We start from the raw sequence: 18,718 nt of genomic DNA, 5'->3' as shown, positions 1-18,718 counted from the left end.
GGACGCTGCCACAGGGTCGCAAGCCGGAGACCCGAAGCGATCAAGAGCAGGGACGCCCGCAGCGTCCCGCCTCCAGCTAGACAGTCCCTCCCGGGTACCCGAGGCTGGCCTTAAGACCAGACTAGTAGAGCGAGGATGCGGCGCTGAGGGCCTTCTCAAGTTCTGGTTCTGAAAAGCCCAGTAACCAATCCTTAGGTGTCTGTGGCAAATGCCAGACCTGGTGTTTTCCCCATCCCAGCAAGTCCCGAGCGGGCGTGGGACAGTCAGCCCAACGGCCAGGCCCGACGAGTCGAACGCGGAACTAGGGAGCAGGCGGAGGCCGGCGCAGGGCTGTTGATCAGCAGGCCCAGCCTGGCTGTGGGCCCCAGGCCTCTCTGCCTGGGACTCTGCGCCTGCGCCCGCCCGGCCGCTGCCTGCTCTCCCGGCGCGGCCGCGGTCCAGGCTGCAGCACGCCGCCTGGGTATCTGGGCGATCCATGGGCTGCAGCGAGGGCCGCGATGACAGATTACGGCGAGGAGCAGCGCAACGAGCTGGAGGCTCTGGAGTCCATCTACCCTGACTCCTTCACAGGTGACTTCCGCGGCCACAGGCCGGCAGCTACCCGGGGTGGAGTGGGACGGACCGCTCCACGGCCCTCGACATCCCCTGCCAGGATGGAGAAGGGAACAGCCAGGCCGCGTGGCCACCTGGCTCGCCACTCTCGCCTCTAGCTCTTCTCTTGCAGTGATCAGACATTTACTAGTAACTCTACGGCTGTTCTCTCTTCTCCGCTAATTCCTTGAAATCTGAAAGTCCGGGCGAGGCTAGCAAGGTCCCTGGAGTGGCAGGCCTGGAATTCAGTCGGGTGCACATTGGTTTCTGTGTCGCTGCAGTCCATGGGGTGGCAAAGAGTCGGACACGACTGAGCGACTGAACGGACCTGAACTAACAGCAGCGCGAGGTTTAGTGAAATACACGAATGAAGGTTCTCCAAGTGGGAATAGCCTTTCCAGAGCCGCAGAAGTATCAGTTTTCACATTTTCACCATTATTCAGGCTGTTTTCTCATATTTGGTGTTTTAAAGTTTGTGGGATTCAGAATTCTCAAAGTTACCCAGGATCAGTTTTGAGAGTAGTCTTGTCCCTGAAGTTTGTCGTTTTTCTCTTCTCTTCTTTTTTTTTTTTAATGTTCTGACATTCTTCAGATTGCCCAATGAATGAGTTGGCTCAAATCTCAGGTCCACTGTAAGATCACAGGTAGTTAGACTTGTAGTAGGATATTAGATGTTGTCTAGGAGAAGGAAATGGCAACCCACTCCAGTATTCTTGCCTGGAGAATCCCAGGGACAGAGGAGCCTAGTGGGCTGCCATCTATGGGGTCGCACAGAGTTGGACACGACTGAAGCGACTTAGCAGCAGCAGCAGCAGCAGCAGCCTGGCTTCCTCTTGCTAGAAGCAAGGTAGTGGAGGCTTGGGAAAGGCAAGCGGTTGGCTCTGGGTTGGCCAGCAAGTTAGTAGCAGGACTGGTAATAACAGTTAGGTCTGGGACTGGGGTTCCACTCCAGCTGGTATGACGGGGAGCAGAAAGTTACTTGGTAAGTTGGGCTAATGTAAAATGGTAATGAGAAGTTCATTAGGTATATTTTCAAGGAAGAGAATTCTTCTGTAGTAAACCATCCTTCTGATGATTCTGAAAATGCTTCAAGATAAGCATATCAATATGCCTTCTCTCACTTTACACTCAGGTTTTGAGAGGTGATCTAATAAAGCCAATATGAGCGAGTATAGCCTAGGTTTGTGGGACTTACCTTCCTTACCCCGTCCTTTGAGTGTTGTGCATAACTGACTGTCAGAATTCAGAGTGTAAGGTAATGTTATTTTAACTCATGAACTCTAACCCCTCTCCCTTGTCATTGTTTAGCTTAGTTTTCTTAGCTCTACCCTTTGATCACTGCTTGCAATGGTAGCAAATTTTGTTCTGCTTTGCCAACAGGCTTATGTCTCTCAGCTATCCCTGTATAGTTCCAGTCCTGTTCATGTTCTCTCTCACCAGCAGTTCAGCTGTGCTGTGAGGATGTTAAGGGGATGAGTGAAGAGGGGTTTGAGAGTGTCATTAACTGGGTGAGTGTGTATGGAGTCTGGCTCCCTTCTCTATCCTTGCTGATGTATCAATGTCTAAATAAAACAGAATACAGGGTCAGTTGTTGGATATGCTCTTAATCATGACATTTGGTCATTTCTGGTACATTGGAAAGGGGACAGGCATGAGCACAGCATAGGCGGACTGAAGAAAGCACAAGATGTGCTCTTCTCATTTCTTTGGACATTAAGATATACTCATTAAATATTGTGCTTATAAACATTTGTAAAAGTGATACATTTTAACCCTAAAATAATTGGATGGTTCTTTCAAATTGTACTAGGGTCTGATATAGTTGGGTATGTGAAATTCTTGTCAGATGCAAAAGTGCTTGAGAATTCTGAGCCAAGTTAATAAAAGAAAATTTGTGGATCTTGGACGCCTCAAGTATTCTGCAGTATCAGCTGAGCCCTTCTGTCTCTTAATTCCTATCAGCACCCCTACAGTTGCATTAAATAAGTTAAAAGGAGTTGTCCTGATTTATAGTTATTTAGGAACTTTGGTCAACTTCTGTATGCAATCTCAAGGCAAAGGCAAGCGGACTTTGGAGTCGTTTATTTCTGTGTTTGGTCTTTTGGAATCTTTTGAGGATTTGCAAGGTGTACTATTTTTTTTATAGCTTCCTTATGTGTTGATGATTTCATATTTTAGTATTTTCATACCTGGTTTAAGAAAGAGCTTGTTTGTATTAGTTTGCCAAGGAACGATAATTGGTAGTTTTCAAATCTCATTTTGAATTTCATTGAATACTAGAGTTGGTAAGTGCTCAATGCTGTTGATGAAGTGTGTGTGTGTGTGTGTATATATATATATATATAATTTTTAAAATAAATGATAGAGTGCTGACAGAGAAGCCTTTGTTAAGTACATCATGGCCCCCTTGTGGAGGCTGAAGAGGCACTGCTCATCCAGCCGTAGACCTAGGCACATAGACCTAACCTGACTTGAGAACTGATTTCCTGGCTATTTGCAGAGAACTTTTGGCCCAGTGTTGCATTTGTTGTGAATTCTAACAGATCATAATACAGTTTCTTCTTTGTGTCCATTCTGTAACTTGATTGCACACTAATCCAATCCTCCTAACAACTAGTCTTCTAAAATATACATGGATGCTCCTGATGCCACATCCTCCTTCAGAAGTGCTTCACTTCACAAGATCCTGCTACGATAGCTGAATTTGGTTATTTCCATTTCTGTATCAAAGTCCCTGGCTATATATGGGGAGTTTTGTTGGATCAAATTGGTTAGCTTCAGGCTAGCCAAAGTCAGGTTCCCTAAATTCTGTTTGACCTTACAAAGAGGGGTACGTAATCCTGTATTTGCTTGTGTTAGTACCTCTGAGTTAACAGCTGTGAGCTTAACAGTTAGAATTGCATTTAGACTCGGGGCAGAAGTCATCTTGTGAAAGCAGTTTTTCTAGGACAGTTGCTGTCTAAGACCCATAGGGACTTCCTTTAATAGGGGCTGATCTGGTTTTTTGTGGAAAACCTGTCATTTGTGTGTCCCTGGAGTGTACCTTTCAGTTACTACCTCCGATTTCTTTGCTTTTGACAAAATTCTTAGTTTTGTCTAGTTTTCCATCATCTGCCCCTGTGTCACCTAACACTTCTCCTGCCCCTCCACTGGTTCCTTAAACAGTGCCCAACAACTGTATTCTTTTTTTCAAAAGGATTTTGATCCACTCACAGTGGTGGATATCTGGTCTCATTGTTGTTGTTTTTCAGTCGCTAAGTCATGTCTGACTCTTTGTGACTCTGACTCTTTGTGGCAGGCCTCCCTGTCCCTTGCTATCTCCCAGAGTTTGCCCAAGTTCAAGTCCATTGCATCAGTGACGCCATTCAAGCATCTCATCCTCTGTCACCCTCTTCTCCTGCCCTCAATCTTTCCCAGCATCAGGGTCTTTTCCAATTGGTCAGCTCTTCACATCAGGTGGCCACAGAATTGGAACTTCAGCTTCCACATCAGTCCTTCCAGTGAACATTTGGGGTTGATTTCCTTTAGGATTGACTGGTCTCTTTAGTGAAAGCTAATCTTTCCTCAACTTGCCTCAGCTCACAGTACGGTAGTAATGCATTGGAATAGGATTATCACTTCATGAGAACTCAGGAATAATTCATCTTTTCGAGTCCAATTAAGTAAGTTTCCCTATTTTAGTAACCTCCAAGCTTTGGAATATTATCCCTTTTCAATTTTCTGTGTTTTTTTTTTTTTTTTTAGTTAGGTTTAGCTATGACAGAAAACCCCAAATAGCTGGTTTTAAAAAGGTAAAAGTTTATTACTCTTGCACATAAATGAGACTTATGTAGCTCTAGTTCAAGATTTCTTCAAGAAGCAGTCTTCTTCCTAGTTCTCTGTCATCCCTAAGACATAGTCTCACCCTCATGGTGACGATGGCAGCATTCCTTTTCCAGGCAGTAGGAGAGATAAAGGAATGAAGGGAGCGGGAACAAAGAAGTAAAAGACAGCAGTTCCTTAAGGAAATTTCCTCAAAAACTATCAAAGGACTTACTTCCTTCTATCCCATTGGCTGTAACTCAGTCATTTGGTGAGACCTAACTGAAGGGAGGCTGGGAAAGACAGTTTTTATTCTGGATGGGCAATACACTCAGTTAAAAATGGTGTAACTGAAAAAAGGGGAGAGTGGCTACTGCAGAAATTAGCATTGTTCTCCAAAATCTTTGTTTGTTCCTGATTCACCATTTTTTCTCTGTAATGGCAATTTGGTGCAGTGGGTATCAGCTCTCTGTCCTTGGACAAATTATATAACCTCTCTAAGCCTTTGCTTCCTTATCTATTTAATAAGGAATAATGTAAGTGTGAAAGAGTTAGTCGCTCAGTTGTGTCCGACTCTTTGCAACCCCATGGACTGTATCCCACCAGGCTCCTCTGTCTGTGGAATTCTCCAGGCAAAAATACTGGAGTGGGTAGCTCTTCTCTCCTCCAGGGGACCTTCCACCAGGGGCTTCCCAGATGGCGCAGTGGTAAAGAATCCATCTGCCAAGTGTAGGAAATGAGACTCGGGTTTCCTCCCTGGATCGGAAAGATCCCTTGGAGGAGGAAATGGAAACCTGCTCCAGTATTCTCGCATGGAGAATCCCATAGACAGAGGAGCCTGGTGGGCTACAGTCCACGGGGTTGAAAAGCACTGGGCACAACTGAGCATGAGCACTGATACTAGTGTGGAAACTTCATAACTGTTAAACAAATATAAGATACTGGTTCCTGGAAATTTGCCATCTTAGTTGCTGCTGCTTCTGATACTTCTGATGGCTTCATAACTCCTGTCTTTATCAACAGACAGTTTTGATTTCTATTTCCTCCAACTGCATGGGGTGATAGTCACAGCTTGGAAATGCCATCTTTAAAATTTTCGCCTCTGAAATTCCTCTTTCCATCCATACACTTTGTAGCCCTGCAGTTCTTTCATTTCCAGGCTTTTACTGAACATGGCTCTCATCACAAATTCTCATGGATTGGTAGTTTATCAGCTTTTATCTTGTTCATCATGGTCAGGCAGTTCAGTGATGTTCTTGCTAGTGTTCCCCTGTCCTCATTTACCAAATGGTTTCCTCACTTACGAATATTTACTGTCTTTACTGTTAGGACCTCAGTCTCTTGGGCAAAGACATCACATAAGTAATTTACAACACAGTGGGATGATTCTTTCATGGAGGTATATATAGAATGCAGCAGGAACTGAGGGAGAGGGGACTGAGTTGTTCTGGAGAGCTGAGGGGTCATGTGGAGTTATATAAACGAGACTGGGGGAGGGGGCACACGTGCAGACTTGTGACTCTGTGAGAGCCATGTGTGCAAAGGACAGGTAGTTGGGTATAGCTAGAATGTAGAGAGACACAGAAAATGAGGCCTGCCACGTATGCAGGGGCCAGATCACCAAGGGCCTTGTTAGGGATTTAGGTGTGACCTTACAGGCTCCTTCTCCATGACCCTCACCCTAGCGCCCCAGACACACATGGCGCACTGGAGGTACTGCCTCGTCAGACCTGCATCCCTCAGTACTCAGGCTTCTCTTGAGGGTTGACCTGTCATGACTGCTTTTCTTGCAATCTCGGTAACTATTTCCTCCTCTTGCTTTTGTTCCCCGAGTTTAGGACTCCTTACACAGCTGATCCTGGCCCTTATTTCTCTCTGCGTTCTCTCTGGTGATTTCATTTAGTCAAATGCCTTTCCCTGTTACCTCTTTGTGGATGATCCCAAATTAAATTCCAGCCCAACTTTCTTCAGCGTCATTTGCCCATTTCTGATTACTTGATATTTCCAGCTGAAAGCACCCTGTGTCCTTCAAATATGTCTGGTCTTTCATTTCTAGTCCTTGTTTTTGTTGGTGGTCCTGCCTGCAAATTCAGGTTGTCACCCATCACCATCTTCGATTTCTTCCTCTTCCCTGTTTCCATTGCTACCAGCTTAATTCAGAACCTCATTAACTTTGCTGAGACAATTTCAGTGGCTATCTAGTTTCATCCTGCCTCTAGTCTTGTTTTTCTCCTTCTGTTTTATGCACCGTTGCTAGATTTATCTTCTGAGTTTAGAAATAGAATTCTGACCTTATTACTACCACTAAAAAAAGCTATCACTATCCACACTAAACTTTCATCTGTTTATTTTCAACCTGTTTTATTCACCACATACATCCACCAATGGAATAATTTCTAATTCCTTGTATGTTCCTTAAGCTCTCTTACCATTATACCCTTGCTGCCACGTTACTCTAACCTGCATTCCTTTTCTCCATCTCTACTTACAGAGTCGGAGAAGACAATGGCACCCCACTCCAGTACTCTTGCCTGGAAAATCCCATGGACGGAGGAGCCTGGTGGGCTGCAGTCCAAGGGGTCGCTAAGAATCAGACACGACTGAGCGACTTCACTTTCACTTTTCACTTTCACACATTGGAGAAGGAAATGGCAACCCACTCCAGTGTTCTTTCCTGGAGAATCCCAGGGATGGCAGAGCCTGGTGGGCTGCCATCTATGGGATCGCACAGAGTATGCCTTAATCCACCACCTGGCTCCAGTGACTTCCCTGGAATTTCTCAGCTGGAATTTTTTTTTTCTTTTTAGGTGAAATTCTATACAGTTTATTTAGTCCTGCCAGTTGTATAGCTTTGGGCACATTATTTAAAAGCTTTTTATCCCTGTTTCCACATCTATAAAATTCGAATGATATTATATTTAATTGATTCTAAGACATCTTAACATTTAAACATTTTTGAAGTCTGAATTTGTCGAACAGTTGACTACATATCATAGTTTAGTTGGCAGTTCCTTTTTTCTTTCTTAGTGGTACATAAAGTAGGGTGCATTATATACTTGATGGCATCTTAAATTTGGTAAAATATGATGATAGTATAAAACCACCGTTTTGGTGTGAGAAATAAAGGGTCTCTGTGTAAATGCATAGAAGAGCACAAGTGCAAAGAAATGCTCAATAAATGTTAGCTGTTATTGGTGTCAGATCAGATCAGATCAGTCGCTCAGTCGTGTCCGACTCTCTGCGACCCCATGAATTGCAGCACGCCAGGCCTCCCTGTCCATCACCAACTCCCGGAGTTGACTGAGACTCACATCCATTGAGTCAGTGATGCCATCCAGCCATCTCATCCTCTGTCGTCCCCTTCTCCTCTTGCCCCCAATCCCTCCCAGCATCAGAGTCTTTTCCAATGAGTCAACTCTTCACATGAGGTGGCCAAAGTACTGGAGTTTCAGCTTCAGCATCATTCCCTCCAAAGAAATCCCAGGGCTAATCTCCTTCAGAATGGACTGGTTGGATCTCCTTGCAGTCCAAGGGACTCTCAAGAGTCTTCTCCAACACCACATTTCAAAAGCATCAATTCTTCGGCGCTCAGCCTTCTTCACAGTCCAACTCTCACATCCATACATGACCACAGGAAAAACCATAGCCTTGACTAGACGAACCTTTGTTGGCAAAGTAATGTCTCTGCTTTTGAATATGCTGTCTAGTTTGGTCATAGCTTTCCTTCCAAGGAGTAAGCGTCTTTTAACTTCATGGCTGCAGTCACCATCTGTAGTTATTGGTGTAGGTTCCCCTAAATTACAGCCTCATTGAACCCTTATTTCTGTAGTTGCACTGTTTATATTTCATGACATGTAAATGCTAAAGTTGGTTATGAAAAAAATGGGAGTGAAATACATCTAATATATTTTACGCACATTTGTTAGGAAAAAGAGGCAGAGCCAGTCATGTTATAAAAGCTTTACTACTATAATTGCCTTTTAGGGGCTTTTTCAACATAGGCTGGACAGCCTGAGACCTGTTAAAATGTGCGTCCTGTGAGTCTTTTTTCCTTTCTGACAAACCCTCTCTACTAGTCATAGGTGTTCATCATTGCTTCAGGTACTTCCAAACTTCAATTAGAATGAGGGCATATGTCTTGAAAATTTTATTGATAATATTTATGAAGACTTCAGAAGTTACTGAGTAGGAAAAGCTGAGTCCTTTTCATGGTGACGTCTTCAGGGAGCCCCTTATCAGAAAGAGGCTGCTGAGCTGTTACCAACCTTGGTAGGGTAGGGGTTAGTGCTTTTCAGGCCTGAAGTGAAGTGCAGACTTGTGTGCTCAGCAGTAGTTAAGGGTGGCTTGAATTTTCCTTTTTTAGTTTTCTGATGGTTCCGAATATGAGTTTTATTTGTTATTGTCTTTCTCTTTTTATTGTTTAGATCTTTCATTGAGCCAGAATTTATTGAGTTTCTAGATACTGCCTGGCACTGATCCACCAGTTCTCCGAGTTCTTACAGTATTCTTGTGGGGGAATAGATCATAAACAGATAAATAGTATCAGATAGACATCAGGCAGTAAAATAGCATATAAAGCTTTCTTATTTATGAAAATGCTGATTGACATGTCTTGCTTGACAAATTGGAAGTAATTTGATATTTGAATTCATGGATAATTTTGTAATTCCATGAAAGATGGTAGGTTTCAATAATTTGTGAAAGAACAAAGGTTTTAGAGACAATGTGGGAGAAAGAGATAACTAAAAGATAGAAACTCTTACAAATTGATATTTACTGATTGTCATAGAGATTCTGAATTGTATTTCAAAATATATAAGTAGAAAAATTAGTGATAATACTGAGTATTTATGGGTGGGTAGGTTCTGATGAAAAACATCAAACTTTTTTTTTTTGCCATTTCATTTGGAGATTTTTTAGAATGTGACTTTCCATGTGTGGGTGAAAATTTTGAATTAAAATATAAATTACTTAATTGATACAACTCCAAGAGAGTATCTATTACAGGTGTTTTTTCCCAGATTAAAGAAAACCCTAGATTTAAATAGAAATTGATGGATGTTTTATCATCTGAACTGTTGCTATTAAGTCTGTATTTGTGGAAATGGAAATACAGGCTAGGGATCAGTTTCCAGAACTGGGAATTGGTATTTTGCTAATAAGGAAAAGCATGTGCCTTATGTTAATAACTTAACCTCTGTGTATATTTTCTTGCAGTATTATCAGAAAATCCACCCAGCTTCACCATTACTGTGACATCTGAGGCTGGAGAAAATGATGAAAGTAAGTCTAATTAAAAATACTTTTGAATTTTCTACGCTTCTCTCAGGAATTTTATTCCTTCTGCAGCCATTTAGCAGGCCATTGGATGTGTGGAGGTGCTAAGGTTCTGTTAAGAATTTAGTATGATTGTTAACATGTTTCTAACCAGTATTTACTATGTAATAATGACTTCTGGAGAAACAGAGAGGAAGTCAAGGAGATTTTCTGGCAGAAAAAGCTTAACTTTTAAAAGTGAAACAGAAATGTTAACAATATAGCGGGTAGAGAAAGGGGAGGAAATTTTTGTCAATAAGACTTTCTGCAAGCATAATGTAGTGGTTGTGTGGTTTTCCATGGCATGCCATCTACTTTTTCCTCATTGGATATTTAGATTGTTTACTAGACATTTGCTGTAATAAACTGGGCTGGATAAATACCTACCTGTATTTTCCCTCTGTCTTTTTAGATTGGATAGTGTACTGTTATTTAAATATGTATATACATAAAGCCAGATAAAAACCAATATTATATAACTGTCAAACTAAGACAAATATACAAATTGAAATAAAGGAGCTATAAAATTAATAAGATCAAATTAATTTGGCACATGTTGGGAGAGGTGTATCTTAAGTTTATTTCTGCTTTGGTCAAGTTCAATTAATACTGTAATTTGATAAAAATGTTATATAAGTTGGCATTAACCCTGAGAATTTTTTTTTTTCCTGTTAAGCTAGTCAATTAAAATTCTGTCATGAGTAGTCAGTTACACCAATTTTAGTGGTATCACTTGATAATACTAAATCTGTCTTATAGAATTGAAAATGAGGTTAATACTGATATTACTGAAATCTGAAATAAAGAGATATTGGATACAGTTATTAACATATTTATATAGATGGATTTTATTTATATGTATAAAGTCTCAATTATACATGAGGATCCTTTGACATTTTGTTTAAAAGACTATATGCATAGAGAGATACTTTAAAGTATCCTTTTAATAGTACTTTTAAGATACTTTAAAGATACCAAAATGGTAACAGTGATTTCTTTCTGAGGATGGGATCATTATTGATTTTGTTTTTCCTTTAATATATTGCTAAATTTTATGTAATGAGTTTCTGTTACATCATATAGTGGAATCGGTAAATTAAAAAAAAAAGAAAACTTGTGCTAGCAATAAAATTTAGAAACATGTTAATTAAAAAAGAAAGAAAATGCCAAGAGACACTATGTATTTCTTACCTGACGTTCAATCTTATATCCGTAGATTCATAAAATTCTTTGTTGACATCATACACAAAAATACCAAGCCAGCAGATTTTGAGGGTTTTTTTTTTTCCATTCCCATGGAGAGAAATCTAGATGTTAGTTTAAATCATCAAAAGCAGGAGGTTTTAATAATTAAAATATGAGTTACAGGAAATGGAGATAAAGGGTCTTGTTGACAAATAGGTTTTAACAAAAATATTTACCACTACTGCTCTGTTTTAGATTGCCTGGCAAAACTGAGAATTCATCAGACTAGGTAGCAGAGAGATACTTCCCACTTATGTGCCTTTAAGAACGTCACACCTATACCGATGTCCTGTCTGTGAACTGGCACAGGCCAAAGACTGGGGGAGAATGTCAGTGAGTCAGGTTAAAAGTTTCTCAGACAACCTCTCAAACTGTCCAGTTTACACCTGTGTCCTCCAGCAGTCCCTTAGCAATGCTCTGCTGGCATTGTGCAGATAGAAGTATGGACTCTGGAGCTAAAGTCAGATCTTCTGCACTGGACGCCGGCTCTGGGAGAGGCCTGGAAATGAGCCTGAGTTGGTACTTTTTCTGTGTGTCATGTTCAGTGCCTTTTGTTCATCTTAAGGAGGGTTTTAAAAGGAGTGTCTTCTTCATCCTCTTCTGACATGCAGTAAGATAAAATACTCATAAGTAGCAAATGTATTTCATGTGTTAGATGTGATCTTTGGTATCCCTGTGATTTGTTTTTACCTATATTTGTGGTATATGTTATGTATGTTAATGATTATCTGGTCTCATAGTAACCTTGTTTTCCTTTTGTAGGAGAATCTTTTGTGCTACTTTTCATTGACACATTGTAAATTAATTACTAATTCAACAAAGATTTTGACCTCTCTCTACATTTTAAGGTATTTGTATTAATCTCTTCTCTTATGTCTTTAGCTGTCCAGACAACCCTCAAGTTTACATACAGTGAAAAATACCCAGATGAAGCTCCCCTTTATGAAATATTCGCCCAGTTAAATCTAGAAGATAATGATGTAGCAGACATTTTAAAATTATTAGCATTACAGGTAAGGAAATAACACGTTTTGTAGTGGCATTATTTTATTGGCCTTAAATATTATACATTAATCTTGAGTCAGAAAATTAAATATGTATAACGAGTGTACTGAACAAGCAGAATTCATGATGCATGTGTACACACACATACACACACACACACATTCACAAAGCATCTTTATTATTCTTCCCTCCCATACCTTTAAAATTTGAATAAGAGAAGTTCTCCCTATACCCTTGTTTGAAACTCAAAAAAAAGTACAGCCCCTAAGCCCTCTGATCTGTTGCAGTCTAGTTACCTGCAATTTGGTGAGAGGAGTGGTGATTGATTTTTTTCTTTCCTATCTCTCCTGCTCCCTAAACTTATGAACAGCAATAATGGTTTATGACCCTTCCAAGAGCAGGTGTTTACTTGGAAGAAAAAATGGGTATTGGAAAGTTCTTACTAGCGTTCTCTGATGGGTCAGGCTAGTCACAGTCTAGGCGTGGTAGATATTTAAAGCTCTCTTTTACTTGGGTAGAGTTTTCATGGATTCTTCACAGTAGAGAGTAGGGAGGGCAAATAAAATCTTTCTCCACCATCTTAAAAGCAGAAGTCCTAGTTTTATTTGTTTTTCTAAGAAAAACTGACAGAAAACATCTCCACTGTAAATATGACTGGTATATTTCAAGAACTGTGGGTGCTTTCACTGTTGACCTTTTAAAAATATCTGGAGCTGTTAGAGAATGAGGAGTGAAAGAAGATATATCAAACATTAATTTATGCTGATTCTAGGTCCTGTTCACTTCATCACCCAGGGTGAAGTCATATTATTTCTATATCATTTAGTTTAAAGTGCTTCATTTGGAAACATTGTAGAAAGCCTGGAACAATATATTGTATTCAGTCACTCATGTATTAATATAAGTTTCCTGATCTGAGTGATTTTTGTTAATATGTATTTTATATTTTATTTATATTCAAACTCCTTTCTTTCAAAAGTGAAGTTTTGATTCTGATACTTACTTGTGATCAGAGGTATTTAGGGCATATTTGTATCTTTTTCTTAGTTGTATTAGTTTTGAGTTATCAAAATAGTTTATATTACAAAAAAACTCAGAAAATACAGAAAACAATGAAGAAGAAAATAAAGATTATTCTTAATCTCACCAGTCAGGTATAACTGCTTGTTAACACTTGGTGTGAATTCAGAAAACTTTTTCCTGCAGTAGCTAGCAGTGTCTAGCATGTTATATCATTTTAGTTCTTTGGGCATATTTTGAGAGCTGTGACACTAACCTGAATTTTGAAGGCAAAAGGATTTTCTACATAATAACAATGTAGATACTTTTATGATTTAACTTTATGTATCTTTTTTTCTTTCTTTTTGTAATGATTTAAAGCTAAAATGATGAATATATGCTGGAGAACTGATGTTGTTAGCTACTGTAGAAAAAGGTTTTCTGAATTCTACCTACATATATGATTATTACATAGAATCTATTGAAATATCTGTTTTCAGTTGAATATAGCAAATTATAAGACTTAAAATTTAAGATGTTGTATATGGGCTTCCCTGGTGTCTCAGCTGGTAAAAAATCTGCCTGCAATGTGGGAAACCTGGGTTGGGAAAATTCCCTGGGGAGGGAAAAGGCTACCCACTCCAATATTCTTGCCTGGAGAATTCCAAGGACTGTATAGTCCATGGGGTCACAAAGAGTCGGACAAAACTGAGCGACTTTCACTTCACTTCACTTTATACACACACACACACACACACACACACACACACACATCAGTTCAGTTCAGTTCAGTTTGCTCAGTTGTGTCCAGCTCTTTGCGACCCCATGGACTGCAGCATGCCAGGCTTCCCTGTTCGTCAGCAACTCCCGGAGCTTGCTCAGACTCCTGTCCATTGAGTTGGTGATGCCATCCAACCGTCTCATCCTCTGTCGTAAATGATCCAAGAGTCTGAACTTATGGTGTAACTGAATTAGTGATCATATTATACATGTATGAGTGTAGTGATTGTGCTAAAACACCTCCCGCCCACCACTGGTTGGTTGTTTTTATTTTTTCTGAGAATTATGTTTCTAACTACAGCCTTTTTTTTCTTTTTTGGTTACATAGGCAGAAGAAAACCTTGGTATGGTGATGATCTTCACCTTAGTGACAGCTGTGCAAGAAAAATTAAATGAAATAGTAGATCAAATAAAAACTAGAAGAGAAGAAGAAAAGAAACAAAAAGAAAAAGAAGCAGAAGAAGCCGAAAAGGTATATTTAAAAGTCATATTTTCTTTCATTATTCTTTAAATCTGTCATTTGGGGTTTTTTTTTTTGTTTTGGAAATTTCAATAATTTGAGAGGAAATCACAAAAATAAGCACAAGTAAAATTTAATAAAGCTTTACTAAGTAAAATTTTAGAAGGGCCTTCATTTACTTGGTGGGCATCACACTAACGATCAGTTAGTTGGTTAAAGGTTAATAAAGTGCATGCAGGTAAAATCAAGAAATATCAATTATTTCACTTACAGTATAAAGTTTAGAATTATAAAGCTCCTGTCAGAATAATTTAAATATTTACTGAATTTTAAAGAAAACCTTAGATTCTAAAATGAAGTAAGAAATGTAAGCAGGGATTTTAGTGTTATGAATTGATGTATATTTAAACATATTAACACCTCACATATTATCTTTGGTTTTTTGTAATTATATAAAAACAGACTTTTCTAGAGTAAATTGCCAAAACCACTGAAAGTAGCCAGTGCAGATAGAAATCAGACTAAATATTATGGACTTGAAACCATTTTTCTCTTTGCTTCCTCTCAGTGGCTGTGTTCATTAGTCTAGAAGTTCATTAGGCTTTATTTTCTAACTGTTGTTTCATTTATCTGGTGACGTGTTTTTTTTCTTTCATAAGCAATTATTCCATGGTACTCCTGTTACAATTGAGAATTTCTTAAATTGGAAGGCCAAGTTTGATGCAGAACTCTTGGAAATTAAAAAGAAACGGATGAAGGAAGAAGAGCAAGCAGGAAAAAATAAATTAAGTGGTATGACACCACCTCCCACCCAATATCCTGTTCCCTTTAAGCCCTCCTGTATTACTTCTTGTATAGCAAGAGGATCATTTGGATAGATTTCTGTAAGAAAATAATATACTTAGGCATATAGGGCAAAAAGAGAGTGTTATCTCCATATGATGATGTTTCTTCACACATAATTATCATTAATTTTATGGCTTATCTTTAATCTATTGCAAGGGATAGATCTTCAGATATAGCTGCCAAGACTTTTAGGATCACAAGGCTTAAGAGTGGTGGAATCAAACCCATTTGTTTTTCTGGGACTAGGCTTTCACTTGTTCCATTTTAATGCCAATACATTTCATATGCCTTTTAGCTACTTACTGAGTTCATACATTTATTGAAATTCACAGAAAAATGGGTTTTCAGATTTTTTATATCTTTAACTTTTTAAAAGTATTATACCTTTTAAAGGTATTGTAGGGAAGATAGAGAAAAACTATACCATTGTAATTAAATATGTTTATTTCTTTTAGGGAGACAACTGTTTGAAACAGATCATAATCTTGACACATCTGATATCCAGTTCTTGGAAGATGGTAAGATAATACTAGAATTCCATATGTATATAATGTGCTGTTTTTAATATTAAACCATGAAAATCATAGTGATAACTTAATGTAAATTCTTCCTCTCAAGGCTCTAAAGAATCACACTTTGAAGAATAAATTCTAATGTTTGATCAGCTTATACATTAAACTATGGCAGTGTATTTTTTAAAAGTTTTATGATAAGGAAAATCAAAGATAGCAATAGGTAAACAATATGATCACTTTTGCCTCTAACACTTGGTAAACCAGGTCACTGTGACTCAGATCACCTATTTTCCTCAAAGTTATACTATCACAAATCTACGGGAACTGTAATCCGTGGTCTGTCACGGAGCTTTATAAAAGCTGCAAACCTGGAACTAACCAAAAGTCTTATATTTCACACCACTCTTACTGTCTTTGGAACATCTGGTGCTTTCCTTCTCTTTTTTATCCTAACCCTTATCCTCTTGCTGTCTTCATCTACTCATTTCCATTCACCTACAAATATCTATTGCATCCCTGCTATAAGCTTGGCACTGTCCTGGGCACTGAGGATACAGCAGAGAACACTTCAGATAAGTCCCTTGCCCTCAGGGAGCTGGAGGCCAGTGAGCGTATCTTAAATGTAGAGCTCCTTACTCGGTCACCCTCCAGTAGCTCCCCGAGTTCTGTACTCCATCATCCTTCTGTCATGCCCATCCTTCTGTGCCTGCTGGGATCCTCTAGCATCTGGCCTTTTGACCTTATTCCTGGACTACCTTTTGGAGAAGGGAAGAAGGTTGAGTATCAAACGTCTTTTTCTAAAAGTTTTACTGTCTTTACTCATTTTTGACTCTTTTTCCTGTTTGGTGGATCAAGTATCTCTTTATAGCCAATAACTTATCAAAAGTGCTCTGTTGATTCTGCCCCTGAAATGTCTTTTTAACTCTTTCCTCGTGATTTGAAAATTTGTTATTTTTCAACTGGACTTTAGTAGGAGCTTCATTATTGCCCTCCTCAGTCTCTTCCTCCTAGTGCCCTTACCTACCTTGTAGCTGCCACCTCTGAGGCAGTATTTCTAAAACCCATGTTTAATCGTGCCGTTTCTTCCCTTAAAAGTCCTCTGGTGGTTCTCTGCTGCTTAGAGGAAGGGGTTGACCTACTTTGGTCCTTCGATTTGGCCTTCATCTGTTATTTTCGGATGTTTTTCTTCATGAATCTTGTGTTCCAATTAGAAGGATTCAAGGTCTTAACTTTTTTTCTCTGCTTTTGCATAATGTTCTACCTAGAATCGCTTCATCCTGGCTCCTTTTCTTCTGGATAGTTTCGAATTTTTCATGAAGATATTTCAGATATCATCTGCTCTGTGAAGGCTTCACTACTTCCTGTCCAGGCCTAGTCAATTACTCTTTGGCCTGAGCATACCAAATTGTATTTTATTACTGAACTGCTTTTAGGCTTCATGAAGCAGGGTTTCTTCTCACTGAGTTGAATGTCAGTGGACTAGAGTCTGAGAGGGAAAGAAGGTGAACAGCGTTCGGTGGTTTAAGAGTACTGTAATATCCTACTTATGTGTACTACAGACAGACTGAAGAATGAAGCTATTTCATTCAAAGCCTGAGTATTGCTTCCGGTGGGGTTTAGACATTTGGAATCTTGGAAAGGCATGCCACTGGTTACAGGGGAGGTGGATGAGAGTGAAGAGCAAAATAAATTTGTCAGCTGATTATATGTATGCTGCTACTGCTGCTGCTGCTAAGTTGCTTCAGTCGTGTGTGACTCTGTGCGACCCCATAGACGGCAGCCCAACAGGCTCCCCCGTCCCTGGGATTCTCCAGGCAAGAACACTGGAGTGGGTTGCCATTTCCTTCTCCAATGCATGAAAGTGGAAAGTGAAAGGGAAGTCGCTCAGTCGTGTCTGACTCTTAGCGATAGTTGAGCTTTAATGATGTATATACATATCTTCAGTATGGAAAGAGATGAACTCTTGGTACAGGTCTCCTGGTCAGTGATAATCAACTTTGTATCATCGGTGTCTCTAGCTTACAACATGCCAGATCATAAATAATTCATTCTAGGAAGGCCTTTTTGGTATTGGGTCTTTTTAGACTATGAACTGGAAACCTGAAGATGCTCTTGAGATGTGTGAGTCTCTGTTGACCAGTGCAGATCATCGCTGGTATGATTTGCAGTAGGAGTTCAGGATTGTGTCACGTGCACTACAGCTGCATGTTTAAGAAGCCTGTTTGGTCCTGCCAATGGGTTGTATCTTTTATTTCTGAGTGTAGGACTGAAGGGGAAATCTTCTGTCTTTTGCAGCTGGAAACAACGTGGAGGTAGATGAGTCTTTGTTCCAGGAAATGGATGACTTGGAGCTGGAGGATGATGATGATGATCCAGACTACAATCCTGCTGACCGGGAGAGTGACTTGACCGACTGATGGACTATTCCCGTCTGCAGAGAGGCTTGACTGCCACAGCATCTGTGGCTATGCTGAGAGGGTGTTGATTTTCCTTTCTTTTTTCTAAGAAAAAAATAATTTTCAGGAGAATATTCTTCTGATGGCTTTCATCATTGAACTTAATAAATTGATCTTAAAAATTTCAAATATTAAAATGTTCACTTCCTCTTATTGGTGGGAAGAAGGTCAAATGTTTATAAAGTCATTTAGTGTTGGAAAGAGATCCTGCCAAAAACACTCAGGCTGGAAGATGTGCCATTGCTGAACACAAGTGTGTGTTTATGTACAAGGAATTGGAGTAGAAATTTCTGTGTGGAGATAGTGGTGACTTTCAAACTCTAAGGGTTTTCATTCATATAAAACATTAGAAGACTGAGTGAGCAGGGCATTAAACCTGAATTCTAGCCTTCAGACATGATAAACTTAAGTCTTAAAACCAGAAGCCCATATAACAGTCAGGAGTAAAATGGACTTTAGTCCTATAATAATACCTGAATCAGAATCATCTTTGGAGTTACGCAAGAGTACACTGCTAGACCATTCTCAGTGAAGCTTAATAAGCACTGAGCCTCAATCCGAGCCTCATGAGTGGGATCTCGTGCCAGAGATACAGCGACTGTGATGCACACTCCTGATGAAGAACCGCTGTCCTGCAGTTGTCAGGTCTATAAACTGTGACGTTCCCAACTTTTCTAACTGACAGTCTGAAGGGATCTGAATTC

At 39.7% G+C, this 18,718-nt stretch overlaps 1 protein-coding gene across 3 annotated transcripts; it reads left to right on the top strand.

The window, feature by feature from the left end:
• The first annotated feature begins 306 nt into the window (after positions 1 to 306).
• Positions 307 to 18,143, top strand: RWDD1 (RWD domain containing 1). 3 transcript variants are annotated; one of them, XM_070795930.1, is made up of 8 exons: positions 307 to 570; positions 6,884 to 6,952; positions 9,610 to 9,675; positions 11,836 to 11,966; positions 14,066 to 14,209; positions 14,857 to 14,989; positions 15,499 to 15,561; positions 17,854 to 18,143. In XM_070795930.1, the coding sequence occupies exons 1-8, from the start codon at positions 498 to 500 to the stop codon at positions 17,973 to 17,975; spliced, it is 801 nt and encodes a 266-aa protein (XP_070652031.1). In that variant the 5' UTR covers positions 307 to 497; the 3' UTR covers positions 17,976 to 18,143. The 3 variants fall into 3 exon arrangements, with proteins under 3 accessions (XP_070652031.1, XP_019822724.2, XP_070652032.1); XM_019967165.2 differs by lacking the exon at positions 6,884 to 6,952 and having other exon boundaries at positions 309 to 570; XM_070795931.1 differs by lacking the exons at positions 307 to 570; positions 6,884 to 6,952; positions 11,836 to 11,966 and adding an exon at positions 11,716 to 11,801 and having other exon boundaries at positions 9,661 to 9,675.
• The last annotated feature ends 575 nt before the right edge of the window (positions 18,144 to 18,718 follow it).

Source organism: Bos indicus, chromosome 9 (assembly GCF_029378745.1).
Source record: "Bos indicus isolate NIAB-ARS_2022 breed Sahiwal x Tharparkar chromosome 9, NIAB-ARS_B.indTharparkar_mat_pri_1.0, whole genome shotgun sequence".
Taxonomy (NCBI): domain Eukaryota; kingdom Metazoa; phylum Chordata; class Mammalia; order Artiodactyla; family Bovidae; genus Bos; species Bos indicus.
Note: the sequence above shows the minus strand (reverse complement) of the source record. Positions and strands in the feature narration are given on the sequence as shown.

Coding starts and splice junctions, on each gene's coding strand:
- RWDD1 (XM_070795930.1), top strand. CDS start 498: ATGACAGATTACGGCGAGGAGCAGCGCAACGAGCTGGAGGCTCTGGAG. Junction 6,953..9,609: donor CCCATGGACGGAGGAGCCTG/GTGGGCTGCAGT, acceptor ATTTTCTTGCAG/TATTATCAGAAAATCCACCC. Junction 9,676..11,835: donor GGCTGGAGAAAATGATGAAA/GTAAGTCTAATT, acceptor TTATGTCTTTAG/CTGTCCAGACAACCCTCAAG.